General features: G+C 49.0%; 6 protein-coding genes across 6 annotated transcripts; 3 read left to right on the forward strand and 3 right to left on the reverse strand.

The window, feature by feature from the left end:
* Window positions 1-1,689: 1,689 nt before the first annotated feature.
* Window positions 1,690-2,649, reverse strand: BDW70DRAFT_167361 (SDR family NAD(P)-dependent oxidoreductase; the record flags this gene model as incomplete). The annotated part of the gene is made up of 3 exons (XM_073742211.1): window positions 1,690-1,877; window positions 1,957-2,288; window positions 2,384-2,649. The coding sequence occupies 3 exons, from the start codon at window positions 2,647-2,649 to the stop codon at window positions 1,690-1,692; spliced, it is 786 nt and encodes a 261-aa protein (XP_073590658.1).
* A 1,611-nt stretch (window positions 2,650-4,260) lies between these two features.
* On the reverse strand, window positions 4,261-4,859 carry BDW70DRAFT_145794 (glucose-repressible protein Grg1). Its single transcript, XM_073738481.1, has 3 exons — window positions 4,737-4,859; window positions 4,488-4,671; window positions 4,261-4,406 (listed from the first exon to the last, which is right to left on the reverse strand). Exons 1-3 carry the CDS (start codon window positions 4,749-4,751, stop codon window positions 4,390-4,392), a joined length of 216 nt encoding a protein of 71 aa, XP_073590659.1. The 5' UTR covers window positions 4,752-4,859; the 3' UTR covers window positions 4,261-4,389.
* Window positions 4,860-7,210: 2,351 nt separating this feature from the next.
* On the forward strand, window positions 7,211-8,553 carry BDW70DRAFT_165053 (uncharacterized protein; the record flags this gene model as incomplete). The annotated part of the gene is made up of 2 exons (XM_073741638.1): window positions 7,211-8,015; window positions 8,069-8,553. The coding sequence occupies 2 exons, from the start codon at window positions 7,211-7,213 to the stop codon at window positions 8,551-8,553; spliced, it is 1,290 nt and encodes a 429-aa protein (XP_073590660.1).
* Window positions 8,554-11,298: 2,745 nt separating this feature from the next.
* On the forward strand, window positions 11,299-12,115 carry psoE (glutathione S-transferase psoE; the record flags this gene model as incomplete). Its single annotated transcript, XM_073739895.1, has 3 exons — window positions 11,299-11,328; window positions 11,391-11,571; window positions 11,625-12,115. 3 exons carry the CDS (start codon window positions 11,299-11,301, stop codon window positions 12,113-12,115), a joined length of 702 nt encoding a protein of 233 aa, XP_073590661.1.
* Window positions 12,116-12,992: 877 nt separating this feature from the next.
* BDW70DRAFT_165055 (uncharacterized protein) lies at window positions 12,993-14,100 on the forward strand (the record flags this gene model as incomplete). The annotated part of the gene is made up of 3 exons (XM_073741639.1): window positions 12,993-13,599; window positions 13,657-13,866; window positions 13,946-14,100. 3 exons carry the CDS (start codon window positions 12,993-12,995, stop codon window positions 14,098-14,100), a joined length of 972 nt encoding a protein of 323 aa, XP_073590662.1.
* Window positions 14,101-14,591: 491 nt separating this feature from the next.
* Window positions 14,592-15,849, reverse strand: fpaI (putative methionine aminopeptidase, type I; the record flags this gene model as incomplete). The annotated part of the gene is made up of 4 exons (XM_073741640.1): window positions 14,592-14,749; window positions 14,809-15,355; window positions 15,416-15,729; window positions 15,795-15,849. 4 exons carry the CDS (start codon window positions 15,847-15,849, stop codon window positions 14,592-14,594), a joined length of 1,074 nt encoding a protein of 357 aa, XP_073590663.1.
* Window positions 15,850-15,936: the final 87 nt, after the last annotated feature.

The raw sequence follows: 15,936 nt of genomic DNA on the forward strand, positions 1-15,936 counted from the left end.
GGGGGGATGCTGGTGGTGATACTCCTCAAAGTTTAGGTATACCTAAACGTACTCCACCAACATGTTCAGAATGTAATATTCAGGGGCATAAGAGAACCAGCTGTCCTAATCGTTACGGAATTTAGTTTATTCAATTTGAATCACTTTTGGTTGTTGTATAGTACATTAAAATTGAGCAAGCATAGTTTTCCACGGCAGACCCGGGAACTACGGCGGACCTGGGAAATACGTTACAGAGTCCTTCTTACTAATAGAATATTGATCCAGTTTACCTGGTCTTCCTGAACTTCTCCTACTACTCCCCACGTGTCTTTTTTTTCTCGTTCTCTTTCCATTCATATCCTACAGCTGAGCTCTGGCGACCGCCATAGGTAGCATCCTACGCAACTCAACCTACCAGGTTTGGAATTGTATGTCCTTGCGGCCGCTATGCAGTCGCCTCATCCATTCTAGCCACCTAGCTGCGCACCCGTCTCCGTCGCTCCCTGCGAGCAGCCCTCCCCAGGGACCGAGAATCTCAAGCAGCCGTGGATCGGCCCGAGCCGAGAGCCTTGGCGCCCGTACCCGTGCATGCCGGGCCAGCCAGTTTATAAGGACTACGGGTGCAACTGTTATGAAGAAGGTCTTAATGCAGATGACAGTTAGGATAATTGTGCAGCTCCAGAAGCTGGGCCAGCAGAACGCAATAATGGAGTATTCAGGAAGGAATGCCGAAAGCGTATAGAGAATTTCGCAGACAAAGAGGTTGACAAAAAAGCGCGAAACTGGTCATCTGAAAGAACAGGTGTGGCTTCCTATGCCCTTTGACAGACAGATTATCATACTGATATGAACCGTTGGTATGGTGTGGCTGCTCTAATTTCTGGCACTGCCTTTTGGTCACCACTAGTAACTCTCGCGGCTTTTCCCCTCTCTGTTCGGTTGGCTCATTTTCCTGTCTTTCGTTAAAACAAAGTTAGAATGTCTATCAAGCCGGCTAGTGACATGCGCAGAAAAAAGCATGGAATTTCACTATTGATATTTTAATCCATAAATAGTCACATCATGGCGGAGGAAACATCTTCAATCTTGGCTTGAAACCAAGTCGGATTCGTTTCGCCGCATCGGAACACAAGCTCGAATTGGCCGTGGATCCAGGCGTCGGCGAGGTCGTTTTAAAAGCATAACAGCCTGCTATAAGTGTCGCGGATTCCTCGACGCGTTCCCAATCGCTGCAGGTTGTATCTTTGATGACGGAGTTGGTTATTCAGGTCGAGGTCGATGCCTACATGATTATGATCTCGACGGCGCATGGAGTAATTTTCCCCATTACAATTGCGTTTATCAGGACAGCGTCATATACTCTTCTTCTTGGCGGACATTGTTCACTTGTTAACAGATGGTTTGCAGTTACAATTGGGAGTAAGGCCCCGGCTAGGGAAGAGAAAGAAAACGACTGGGTGCATTGATTTCACTAGGGGCTCAACATCGTTGCTGGACTTTCTCTGATACTCAGGGACACTTGAATAACGAATTCGTAAGATCATACTGAGTCCCGGTAGCCATTTTGCGATTTACCTCAACAAAATAGAAAAATAATCGACAATAGGATACGTCTCGTAGATCTGCAAGACCCTTGTCAACATAGGGTAGCTGTATACATGCTGCGACAAAAGGCGCGCCTATTCGCCGTTGTTTCCTCAACCTGGATTATATAGCCGTATATCCGCCATCAACAGCCAGTCCAACACCGCTAACCCAGGTGTTCTCCTCCGAAACCAGAAATAGCGCCGCATTGGCTATATCCTCTGGCCGTCCCAGCCCGCGAAACGGGTGCATTCTCTCCACTACGGCCCGTTGCTCGGTGGTTAAGTCGGCTATGAACGCTGTATCTGTATCTACTCGCTGTTTCAGGAACTGCAGCAACCAGGTGAGGATAAAAAAGGGAAAAAGAAAAGAAGGAAGACGTATACGTACATCCCGGACAAAGCGCATTGACATGCACGCGTAACTTTGCACAATCCAGCGCCGCAGCCTTCGTTATTCCCATGACGGCATGCTTCGACGCTACATACCCGGTGACACCTGGCGCTCCATGCAGCCCCAATACGCTTGCGAGATTGAGGATCCAGCCCCGATCTCCGGAGGTTCGGGGCTCTTGTTTGATCATCTGTGCTGATGCGTATTTGCAGCCGAGAAAGACCCCCTTGCTGTTCACAGAGATGTCGCGGTCCCAGACAGATTGGTCGAACTCCCAGATCGGCTTTGGATTTGCCGCTTCGGATGCGACGCCGGCATTGTTTATCATTCTGGTTTAGGTTTAGTATTTGCCACGCTCTTGCGGGATTCAGAACAGGGCAACCGTAGAGTAGGGAGATTCAGCTTATCTTGGGAGGGAACCTACATATCCAGCCTCCCAAACTTTTGCACGGCGTGCTGCACGATATTTTCTACCTGTGCGGCGTCGGAGACATCAAGCTTCACGAACTCGGCGCGACCACCTTGCTGGATTATAGTTTCGTGCGTGGACACAGTATCACCCTTGGCTATTTCTGCGATGTCACCGCAGACTACTATAGCCCCTGCACCGGCGAGCTTGAGTGAGATCGCGCGACCGATGCCACCTGCTGAGCCTGTGACTATGGCTATTTTTCCCTCGAGGCGATTCATTGCGCAGTGGTGTGAATTCGAAACCTAGTTGGCGGCTGCGTGACGACGTAGAAGTAGTATGAAAACAAAGAGTATTTTTCTTTTTTTTTTTTTTTTTTTGGAAAAATGAATGCCTTGAATGGTCTATAGGTAGCGTCTTACACCCAGCACATGAAGGAAAGCGGGGATCGTCAGCATATTAGGAATCTACGGATTGATACCCCGCATGGATTGAAGTCCGAGGTTGGCCAATTCGGCACATCCTGCGGGTAATTCAGCCGAGATGTAACAAGAGCTGTATAATACACCATTTATATAGACACAGTCTTTCGATTATTACGGTATGCGTGCCAGGGTGCTGGTGGATAGCATTGTCGTCCTTTGGGCACAACGGACTCGGGGAAACGGAGAAAAAATCAGCAAAATGTATCATATACTGACACCCTTATCCATGGAGACATGCTGCTTTAGCATATTTTTTTTCAAGTGCTTTCCTCCTTTAGTCAAGCGCGAAACATTACTTCGTTTGTTTCTCATAAGATGCCCGAAGGTAGTTGTCTCTGCCGGGGGAGTCATGTTGCAATGAGCAAGGTTCATGCGATGTATGAAGTATGATTGTTGTTATTCGAAGTTACGCTATAGTTACGCGAAAGCTACGCTAATTGTTGTGGATGCTCAAAGGGGAAAAGGCAGAAGGAAACTGTATCAACTACACAAACGTAGCCTCTTAAAGATCGGACGCCATATGACGATTGATTATCTATCTCGTTGACGGTAGATCCCTTCTTCAATCTCTCATTACGATAAATTGAGAGTTCAGATCCTCAGAGGTTGGAGATTAGGCCGCTTATATCACGTGGCGTAAGCCAGCCAGCGGTTCATCCTGTACACCTGGTGTACACAATGATCGTCACATGACAATTCCATACCACTAATGATATCAATCGATATGGATTCACAGGAGCTGAGATCCCCTTAATATTCTGCCCTACGGCAGACTGCCTGGGTCTCCGGCCGGGTCATCATCCTGCAAGCCAGGCTCATGGATACGGGATATGGCAACCATACGGGATATGGCAACAAGTCATACGTTGGAAAACCTGTCTTCCAAGTATGTATCTTGTCCCACAATAATAATCTACCGGCCTGGGTTGTTGCGCCTGGTCCAGTCCCAATAGTACCAATCGGCGATTTTAGGCTTCCTGCCACAGCAGACTGCCGCAGAGTAAGTGGAAGCGCGTTCAGCACCAACACCATCATTTCAAATGAAGTGTCTAACCCTTCCTAGGGGAGCTCCAGGAGATTTTGGAAAAGTCGCCGATGATATCAGGCTTCAATTAAGAGTTTTATCTGCAGGAGTTGGGGAGCGACCTGGTTTGCCAAGGGGACACGTTTCCCTGGGTGAAGATCGTCAAAGGCGGAAATCTTAGGGAGCTCATCTTTAGGCTTATGTTGGAGATGATGTGGATAGGAGGTGGGAGTTGCTCCCAGCAGTTTGTTAAGGCTCAGATACTGAGTCCTAGAGAGTTATGTCCGAACACTTAAAGCGGAAATTGAGCGGAGATTTATAGACGATATTGTGTTTTAGTTTACTGCTTTTACGGGTGTATTTGTTGGAGAGAATAACAATGGTGGAACAGCGTAAAATGAGAATGTCATTATTCATCAAAGTACATAGCGTGGTGGCGATTAAGCGATCCAGCGCTGACTAGAGCTGATTGACTTGCGCGTAATTATCTCTCCTTCAATCGTTGGGTATATTTAGTGCTTGGCGGCTTCTATATATATTATGCAACATTAGCAAACCATCGGTGACCGAATGCTCGTCGTTTCTGGGACCAGGTAAACGCGATACGTACCCTTGTAGACATCGGCCTGAGTCTCATGGACCTTCTCATCCTTTTTGTCGAAGAGAGCGTCCTTGGCAGCAGTGGCGCGCGTAGTCAGGTCGGCGTTATTGTCCTTGGCGACGTCCTTGTTCACCTCCTTCGAGGCTGTTGCGCCGGCGCCCTGGATGGACTCGGTAACGTAGTTGACGGTGTTCTAGCGACAGCTGTTAGGGATGGGAACATAGAAGATAAAGAGGGTTTAGTGTATTGCATACTTACCTTGATGGTCTCCATTGTGGTGATTATATCGAGTTGAGCTCGGTGTTATTTTCTTTGAGTGTTTGTAGGCTTGTGTGGTATTCTGAGTTGATAGTAAAACAGAAGATATTTGCAAAGGTCAAGAAGGATTCTTATATCCTTATCGAGGGCTACGCATCGTCATCGCCAATTTTCAGAGTCTGATGTTGCTCAGGGGTCCGACTTTGGTCATGACGTCACTTATGAACGGCTTGATGGCACAGATCGCGATCCGGCTAGATGTAGGCCCACAAGGTTCAGGCCACATCCAATGGCGCAGCATGAAATGGGAGAGGTCCCTGGAATCCAAGTCATAGCCTAATTCTCAGCCGCTGACGCAGTGCTTGACCCCCTACGTCATCGCCTACTACGGAATTGCTTGCTTCGCGCCTGAGGCAGCCATAATTGAAATCTAACCTCAAGGAAGCTGCATTAAAGAGCACGACAGAATGATTCCATTTGCTAGGGCTCGGCACGTGCGAGGTACTCACCTGCAGTCTAAAGCACAGGTCGGACTGCAACGATTTTGTTAAGAAAGTCAAGGCACGAACGAATTGGTTGATGGTCTTGGTCAACAACACGGGTGTCAGCTCGAATCTCCATACGACAATTTTCTCAAGCGCGGTTGAATAAGGTGAAGGCCCAACTTAGCTTTTTCTTAGATGATCTCTAGATTGCAGCCTATTCTTCAGAGGCCGCAACGCGGGATACGCCAGCCCTAATTATCAATATAACCCTCTGTTGCTGGGTTTCAGACATTTGACGTGACACAAGACGAGGATGGAGGTGCTGCTGAGCTGGGACATGAAAATTTCTAGCTGTACGCAGAATTCATCGCTTTGTTTTCCACTAATAGAGCTCTTGCCCTAACTGCCTACCTTGTATCGAATGGCGCTTCGAAGGCGGAATGTATCCATTGATCCATAGTCTCGCTGCAAAATTATCCGTGCAATATATTATGGTGAACTCGATTTACCCCTGCGTTCCAACCTGCTCTCTGTTGCCTGTATAAGTGAGCTCTGACGTTTTTTAGGGGGTGATTTCAGCCGGGATGACAAGCGTTGGGGTCGACGAATTCAGCCGCCAGCCGTCTAATTTCCAGTGTGTTTCTCCTGAGCTGTCGCAGGGCAGTTCATCTAACGGGTAACGTCCCTGTTTTCAGTGATGGCAGCGCTGTTAGTGGGTGTAAATTAGAGAAGCCCGACCTATAGATTTATTCGCCTACCAGGCCCTGGAACGGGTAGACTTGGTTTTCCGCACACCACGACTATAACTGCGCCGATGTACTAGACCGCTACTTTCTTGACATAGACGATGGGGGAGCTTGATTCACGCGGAAAAGCAGCTATCAAATCAAATGGGTATAGTGTCTACGTACCTAGCAGCAGTCCGCACCCATCTAAGAGGATCACCGTGGATCTGAGACGGTTTTCTCGTTCAGCCAGGTCTCCCAATCAAGATGACTGCATTCAGGACAGCATCTACAGTCAACCCAAAGGAAGGCATGCGGAGTTCAGCGTAACATCATCGGGTTTGTTGAAGCGGACAATTTTCGGCCTCTAGACTTCCGTACATGGTTCGTAAGTACTATGCCTCAACCATGTCGCAAGTATGACCGTTCTTGCTAAGGACTCGGTCATTCGGACAGGTACGATCGGCTGTAAGATGGTATTAGACCATGAAGTGGACTGCTAGTGAGCGCCCAACAATAGAACTTAAGGGCGCTAGGGTCCAGCTAACGAGTGCAAAGCACATGCATGGGCCGCGCCGGATGGCGAGATTGACCGAGTGGATAGAATTATTCAATGCGGCCCTGGAGCCTGGGATAGGTAGATACAGATACTAGTTGTAACAAGCAGGTTAGCCTAATAGAGGCAATCTGGGCAGATAGGCTATAGGGTTTGATCATAGTGATCTCTTTGGTCCAGTTAGGAATATGCTTACTTGGACACATCATCTCTTACACTAGTGCAAATAGATCCCGGACCTGAACCCTGAACATGCGGATTGAACTATTCGAACTCTTGCTTTCTCCAATCTTGTCACTCTCACACCACATACACCCCACAGCGGCTAAGCTGGTCTGGGTTTTCACTTCATTTATACGGCTTGGCTCTGAACGCAGGAATCAAACCCCGCTCAAGAATGACTCGCCTTCAATCATGTGCGGATTGAATGGCCATCATTAAACTCACATTATTTAGCTACTACCTGTCTACTAACACCGCATCTTCTCTCCTAATTTTATTGTGACTTCTTTATTAGACTGCAAGTAATGTCACTCATCGACGAGCAGGCCGCCGCCTTCAAGGGAGAGCCATTCCATCCTCATTGAGCAGCCGGGTTTCGATATGCTGTCTTATTAGAGGCATTCGCTATCATGATGGCTTTGTCCAAGAGCTGATGGGAACCCCAAGCTGCCGATGGCCACCCGCTCTCTCAACGCACGTGCAATCATGAGCAACAGAGTCCCAGTAATGACTTCCCCAGAGCACTTCCCGTACTGCTTCTGGCATCTTGATATTCCCAGAGAAGAGACCCTCAAACAGCTCTTAACTCATTACCCGGGTAATACTCTCTTACGTTACCAGGTTGGTCGGGCATGCGCTGTGGGGCGTTATACTACCCTGTATCATGAACTCCATCTCCTTCCAGAAGTGACTCTCGCCGAGGAGGCACATGATAACCGCAAATCAGGGCATGAGATTTACGAGGCAATCATGGAGCCACCAGTCCGCTACACCTACATGGATGACTACAACCACTGCCTGCACCCGGAGCCACTGGCCGGTGCGCATCTCTTCCTTGTAGAAGTAGTCTTCGACATCACCGAGGATCGCTGCATTGACACTGATGGGATAAAGCCGCTTGCACGGCCAGTCGACCCGCAGGCTATAGAACTTCTCTACACCCCACTATCCCCGGACTTGCCGACTGTGGATAAGGACCTGCTCATACTCATGGCAGCTTGGTCAGGAAATATCGACCGCTACCCCCGACTCCGGCAGCCGAAACAAATTGAGAGAGAGACTCCGTGCATTGTCCGTGGAATTCACCATCGTCCCCTTTTTGCAAAGCGGTGGCTCATGCAGCCACGCGCGGCTAAAGATGAATTTATCCGGCGGGTCATCCATTCACGCTGTGTCATGAACAATGATTTGTCTTGGTTGACTGACTTGACACCGGAGTCTGCTCTCCCTGACCCCATCTGGTACCCACAGGTTGCGCATGAAGCTACATATCGAGAACTTATGCGCCTGCGTCCGTCAATGATCCTACAGTTGTGGGACCCTGTATACACGCGGACTACAAAGACTCATTTGCCACCCTTGTTGTTATCCCGAACAATGCTGAATTAGTCATGGATACAAAATGGAGCCCTAATAAGTACTATGAGGAGTATCTCCAGCACAGGGCTAGCGAGTGCGGAATCAATCTCAAGCAGATTCTTGAATATGAGGAGGACTGGACGGGAAAGAAACCACATGTCATGCTAGACCAGGATCATGTCGAGCGTGGTTTCGGGTCCCAGGCTATGTGGCTTGATCGAAAACTCACTCTGGATCATGTTGGCTTCCAGCCGGAAGAGCTGGCAACAGTCTTGTCGTCAATTTTGCGTGTTCTGCTTCACGCGTCCGTGGCAGATCCGAGTATGAGGCCAAGTTCACCCTATAAAACATTAGATCTTGTGGGGCTTTACGAGGAGGCCCCATACGTTGAAACCAAGGAGGGGAAGAAGATGGTTGGGTTACAGCCAAGGGCGGGCCCATTGCGCCGGGGTAGGGGGAAAGGCTACTAAGTCATGTAGTACAAAATATGAAGTTAGAAAGCCCAGATAGCAATGGACTAACAGCTCACCTTTTTGGTACATAATCTTGGTATGACTCGTATAACTTAAGACCCTGCATTTTAGCCCACTGTTAGGGACAGTGCATGCCGTATCGCCTGCTGATTTGTTTGGCCTAGTCTCCACTAATAAATTGAGTCACTATCAATCTAGCTTGGTATTTATTATGAATCGGATCAGACGGGAGATTTTGTCAAGCCTAGATTCCCATGTACGCTGGAGAGGGCATTGCGTCCCTTTCTACCATTAATGTTGTTTATCGACCCTTTTCTGATCGGGTAAATGATAGATGGCACAATTCATTCACACCGGTCCAAGCGCCAGTTTGGCCGGAGTCTTGTTACAATCTGTACTATGTTGTATACATTCAGGTCACTAGCAATATAGATCACAGACTTGGAGAGAAACCAGGAATGACACTACTAAATGGGGCGCAACAAACCGTAATATATTTCATCTCATTACTCTCCTAATACTAGAGTGAACAACCTCATCCACACCCCTTGAAATCTCGATATAGCATGAAAGCAACCTCAAGAGTTGAGTAGGGACATCTGTCTGCTGTGAGGAGTTTGAAAGATTGGTCAGCAACATTCATCGTGTGAAAATGGCCCAGTCTCCTGTCTGCCCACCTTTCACCCTGCCATCGTGGTGGTGGTCTCGCATTCGATGGCACCGGGCTTTCATCATTATTTTACGCGTCTGTTATTGATTTGTTTTGTAAGTTCCATGCAATCACAGCCCGAGTTTAGGTCTAGCGTGCCATGTAAGCTGAATTTCCAAGCCCTGCCAGAGGTACGTAAAGTATGAAAAGACACCAGCTTATATGGAATACAGAGGTGACCCGCTTGCTTGCATGGCCCATTCGCTTACGGGATACGTTATACTACATCACGATGAGTCAACACCACACTTTTGCCTGGAGAGCATCCAACATTATTCTAGTGAATAGACCTCTCCCTGAGCCTGAACCAAACATAATCATCGAGACGTGTAGATCTGTCTTGCATCACTTCACCACCCTTCATCTCCTCTAAGTCCCGAATATAATCATTAATATCTTCACCAGCAGCGCTGAGATGAAGGGTACGTCCGATCGCGCTATGGATTGCGAGAAGTTGAGGAGACGGCGGGTCTACACTTCGATCGGGACTTAGCGCGCCGGCCACCGACTTTGTGGATATCATGGAAGATTGTCGACGGCACTAACCTCGCGCAGTTCTGAGCATCTTTCCCATCACTCTTCCACGCATTATCCGCAGCAACTAAGGAACGAGGGCCTACTTGAGCTTGCCAGGACCATCTACTTTTATAGTTTTTCAGAATTTCATTTAGTGTAATAAAGCTCGTAGTATCATTAGCATCAAAGGATAGTTGGTGGCAAAACGGATGACGAGAGGTGACTATTTGCGGGAAATAACCAGACTGGTTAGATACCAATAAATCACCGAATACTACAGGTGGTGGTATGAAGAGCAAGCTCTGCATTCAGCGTCCTGAAGGACTTGCTCTCTTACTGATCTTGGTTAGACCTTGGGCTGGCAAACAGTACGAACTTGCTATATAAACCCTACTACTTAGGAATCTCAACATTTCTATGCAGAAAATATAGCCTGGTTAGAATACTTTTTGCAAATCGTGTTCTTAGCAGTTAAAGTCGATGGTTAGCCAAAATCCCGGACGGGTCCTGGCTTTGGACCCGTCACGGGTTTCTGTCATGGTCCAATCCTGAGATTAAATAACTCAAACTGAGAGAGGGTACTCTCAACCTCTGCCTATCTTTCCGCATATTGTATTGCCTCTAGATCAGTAATGTATTCAAGAATAGAGGACTTTTCACTTCTGTCTACTTCTCATTCTATTGATGATTGTGGCGATTGCCCTGGTGTGTGTAAAAGCCAGCACTCGGGGCCAGGTGTCTAGATCGCAAATCGTAGATTGGATGTATCAGTGGAATTGCGCCGGGTAAAGAAACTCTGGGCTTCGCGGGAGCTTTCTCCTTAGGGTCTGCTAGAGCTGACTAACTCCCAACGGGAACATTAAAAAGCAGATATACGTTGAGGGCCTTACATCCAAGCGCGCTGTGGAGAGACATCGGCTGTATAAGGCAGAGACCAGGGCGCTATCAACGCCTCTTGAGTAATGTGTCGTGTTGCCTTCCCAACTCGGTTGTTTCAGTACAAGTCTAGCAAGTATATTTGAGGAGAGACATTCTTGTAGAGTGCCTGAACACGAGATCTCTCGTTCAGCCAATGAGCCCAAAATGCTAATCCAGTAAGATCCGCGTAGGACACGGGCCTGCCCGATGAACTCCACCTTGCAGATCCGAGTCTTCTCTAGGCTCCTTGAAAAGCGAGTGGATCTCGCGGTCCTAGGGACTTACCACCAGTCCGACCATGCTCGGGATCTGCAACTCCGGATGCAGACGGAATAGGGACTCCATCCACCGAGGGAGGACAAAGCGTAAGACATAGCCGGAGCAACTCTTTGGATGGAGAATATGTGGTATCGGTACTTGATAGGCATGGTTTACGCTAAACTGTAATCGGTCTTGCCTCCGAACCTCGACGGTCATCATCCAAATGCAAAACAGCCGCTAAGGAAAGGCATCTTATATAGAAGTTACCAAACTAGGGCACTCTAGGGAAGCAAAGTTGATTAGCCTCGAGTTATTCGCGTAGACAGACACTCTTCGAAATGACCTTCGGAACCTTGTACACGTTTCCTGTAAGTATAATTGCCAAGCGTTACAACATCGTAATCATACTCACTGCTGTATTCCTGTTCAGGGCGACCATTGCCGGACGATAGCTATCAAAGCTGTCGCCAAGGCGAATGGTCTCGAGCTGGATATTCGCGAGACGCCAAGGACTCCTGACCATCTGAGCATCAGCAAGCTCGGCAAGGTTCCTGCCTTTCAGGGTGCAGATGGTTTCAACCTTTTTGAGTGCATGGCAATTGCCCTCCTCAGTTAGTCTAACTCATCTGTGTTGGCGCTGTTTATAACTGACAACATTCCTCAGTCACTGCTCAAAACGAACAGGCCACTCTCCTCGGACACGACAAGAAGGAATGCGCCGATATCATCAAGTTGATGTCTCTCTTCAACAGCGAGATATTTGTTCTCATGACGCAGCAATTACTGCCCCAGCTGGGCGTGATCCCCTACGATAGAGACCAGGTTGAGTTGTTTGCCAACATGACCCAGAGATCGGTTGATGTAGTCGAGGAGCACTTGCAAGACCGCACGTTTGACCGGCTATCGCTTGCCGATCTGTTTTGTGCCGGAAATATATCGCTTGGCTTCCAATTCTTCTACGGCAACGCTTGGAGGCGACAGAATCCCAATGTGTCTCGTTGGTACGGAATGGTTTGTCACCGGCCTATTTGTGCGGCTGTGACCCAGAGGTTTCAGCTCGTAGATGAGCCGGATCTGACCAACAATCCACCGGAAAATACGCCTGAGACACAGCAGCCTAAACTTGCGGCTGCTGTTGAGATTACACAGAACTAGGCACTGGGAGAGGCGATACGGAGACGTGAGCGAGGGCTCGCCTACACAATTGTTCTGGATGCGTAGCCGCTGCCTGGCGTGTCTGGAGATTGTGATTGATATCATATGATCTCGATCTTTTGCGTTTGCTTGATGTCCATTGCCGACCTCCAAGCCCATCGGCAATATATATATTAGACAGACTGCTCCAAGTGCAGAGCCATTAGAACACCTAGTCGACACATTGCGTAGAAATTGAACGCGTGAGACAAAGTTGAATTTAAACAATATCCGTAGCCGAGTAGCACAGCAGCGATAATGCTTGCGAAGTTAACATTAGTTCGTTCTCCGGATTAGTCTCTCTAAGCACCTCAAGTTTGCGAAAGCCAGAACCTATAACCCCGATAGCGCGAGAGCTGATATGACCACTGATACTTTAGCTTGTGGAACATGTTGAACAGCAATGATTTTGATTTCAAGGAGTACCATTCGGAATCGGCTTCATGTCGACAAAATGGGAAACCCGGAATAATCCTGGCCCAAGACCAGCTGCCCTATTGAATTTATACCCGGCCCCCACCTACCGGGGTATCTGAGTGAGCCGTAATCACGAGGATAGTCCAGTTACACTATCTATAACGCTGAATCAAAGAAAGCAGAAAGAGGAAACATACTAAGAACGATGGAATTGGCAAGAGCACCACGAAAAAACCAGGGCTACTGCAGTTACTACCATCACAAGACTTATCCTGTTATTTAACTTCTTTCTCTTATGCCCAAAGCTTCCATAGACTAATCTGATAACGAGGCGGCCACTATCTTGTACGAAGGCAAGCCTGTAGGGACGCCTGACACCTCGGCTTTCTGGAGGATTGTGGAGGAGCACAAAGTGAATAGCATGTCTACCACACCCACGGCGCTGCGGGCCATCAAGCAATGCGATCCGAGTAATGCCAAGCTGTCGGAGGTTGGAGAGCGTGGACGCTTGCGATCATTGCGTGCTTTGTTTCTGGCAGGCGAGTGGTCCGAGCCGACCCTGGTCTCCATGTACCAGGAGCTGATGGACAAGTACGGCGGAAATAATAGTGCGCATGTCGTCGATAACTGGTGGTCGGCTGAAGCTGGGTCCCCAATCACTAGCCGAGCGATTGCGCCTCAGATCGGCTTGAGAAGGGAGATTGCGACAAGCAAAGCCATCCCGCCAATTAAGCCAGGAAGTGCAGGAAAGCCCATGCCAGGGTTCGATATCCGGGTCGTGGACGACGGTGGGGAAGAAGTGCCAGCCGGGTCGATGGGTAATATTGTGCTGGGCCTGCCTCTTGGGCCGACGGCATTCAACACGCTCTGGTTGGATGAGGAGCGGTTTTACGAAAGTTATTTGAAGAGATTCGAGTCCCGATTCCTGGGTACTGGTGATGCAGGATGGATTGATCACGAAGGCTATATTCATGTGATGAGTCGAAATGATGACGTGCTGAACATCAGCGCGTATCGAATGTCCAGTGGTCAGTTCTATCCTCTATGGGACACTGGTTTCGATAACTGATTCTGGCAAATTATAGGAGCCATTGAGGAAGCCATCGCCTCCCACCCTCAGGTCGTAGAAACATGTGTAGTGGCTATTCCAGATGACCTCAAAGGCCAGCGCCCGTTTGCGTTCATCTCCCTCTCTGCGCCAGATCATCCCGACTCTGCCATACCAGCAGCAACCGTCGCGCAAGAGGTGCAGTCGCTCGTCAGGAGCCGGGTTGGGGCATTCGCGTCCTTGGGAGGTATAGTACAAGGCAAAGGCATGATACCAAAAACGAGGTCCGGCAAGACTTTTACGGCGTGTGCTTCGGGAGTTGGTAGAGAATGGGGTTTACGGAGATTTGGATCGGGATGTTGATGTACCAAGCACCGCGGAGGATGCTATGGCAGTGCAAGTCGCGAGAGCCAAGGTCCAGGAGTACTTTCACAAAAACAAGGGTAAGCACAAGGCGATCGAGGCAAGGGAGAAGGCATAACTGTGAAAATCTGCGTCATGCAGAGCTAGTTGCCAGACTAATGGATGTTCTTTCACCGCGGGCTAGGCGTCTCTTAATCCTTCTTTGGCAGATTGGCAGCCAGCCTGGGAGAGCAGTTTGTCATTGCATGCAAGGAGTACAGTGAGACGCGACGAGTATGCTCAACGATTACATTTGGTGGTGTTGGAGCCTGAGGTGTGCCGTACCAGAGCTGATACATCGGGTCTAAAATCTTTCTAAAAAAGTAAGGAAATCAAAGTTCGAGAAAGCCCATTTTGCACCACCAACCGCGCCACCCAAATTACTTTAAACTTGTCTATCGCAGGTTTGTTGCTAAGAATGGGTAGTGACTTGGGCGTTAAATAAGCTCCTTGGACAATATGTGGCGCGGGCTCAGAAGCATGAGCTTCGAAGTCTGCAGACAACGGAAATCCTTATCACCTGGGTACCCCCTCTGTGGCCGGCCAATCCATTCACGTGCTGCTCATTCTTCAGCTTTTGTTATCAGCAGTCCCGTTCGCATATCCGTTCGCAGCTCCGTCAGCAACTCCATTTACAACCTCCGGTATGGGGATTGGCCCCCCCGGAGAGTTCTCCAGTCTGGCCGTCAAGACTTCGACGCCCGTTTCCGTGACAAGCAGAGTATGTTCTATCGATCTTCATATTAGTATAGAAGCCTGCAACTGCCTGCTGGAAAGGTGTACTCACCGAACTGTGCCGTCCGCTTGCCATCTACCGTGACATTCGTCCAATCATCCGGCCAGTACTTCTCTCGGTTGGCGCCCAGAGTCAGAATAGGCTCAATAGTGAAGGCCATCCCGGGTTTACATGTTCCCACAGCCTTGTTCTTTGCATAGTGCGGAATCCAAGGAGGAGGATGGAACTCCGAGTTGATACCGTGGCCGCCCCACGTCTTGATGACGGCAAGACCCCTTGAGGCCGCGTGCTTTTCGATAATCTTGCCAAACTCTCGAATCGGCACACCTGGCTTGACGATCTCAATTGCCATGTCCAAGGCCTGTCGCGTCGTTTCAATGAGTTTGACCGAGTCTGGATCCGCTTTAGCCTTATCCCCGACGTAGTAGGTCTCGTTCAAATCGGCATGGTATCCGCCGTGGTACAGGGAAACATCGAGGTTCAAAATATCGCCATCGAGCAGGACCCGCTGGTCCGGAATGCCGTGGCATACCACCTCATTTGCTGATGTGCAAATTGACTTGGGAAAGTGGTTGTAGTTGAGTGGAGAAGGATATGACTGTTTCCCGTTTTAGTACACCTCCTTACAAATTCATCATCCAGAGTGACCTTAACTCACCCCTCGCTCAATGCAGGCGTTGTGGCAGATTTCGTCCAAGTAGTCTGTAGTGACGCCGGGCTTCACTTCTGCAGCCGTTATGTCGAGGACTTCTCTCGCCAGCCGGCACACCTTGCGCATGGCCTGCTGGCCCTTTGCATCCAAGAGGTCCCATTTTGACCTGCTTAAGCGCATTTCCCGCCTTGGAATGCCGGTCTCGGCCCAATCGGGATGCGTAATAGTTTTGGGGACCGGTCGTCGCGGCGAGAGTGGGTAGACGGGTCTGACAGAGCCAGTAAATTGGTAACTCGGAAAAGGGTTGAAGAGTCCTCTATCTGTACCGAGATTAGTAAACCAGAGGCTAGGTCACTACTGCCTGCCAGCCGAAAGAGGTAGTTACCATTTCGTGGTTTGTGCATCGTCGCCTTGTGGGTGGTCTGGACACAATTAGACATCGCCAAAACCCGCAAATGGGTCCAGACCTTGCACCCACTACCCAACCCGCGCGGGTATTGGGTCCAAAGTATGAACCCATTACCCGG

Source organism: Aspergillus foveolatus (assembly GCF_047715535.1).
Source record: "Aspergillus foveolatus strain CBS 279.81 unplaced genomic scaffold BDW70scaffold_186, whole genome shotgun sequence".
In the NCBI taxonomy this organism is placed as follows: domain Eukaryota; kingdom Fungi; phylum Ascomycota; class Eurotiomycetes; order Eurotiales; family Aspergillaceae; genus Aspergillus; species Aspergillus foveolatus.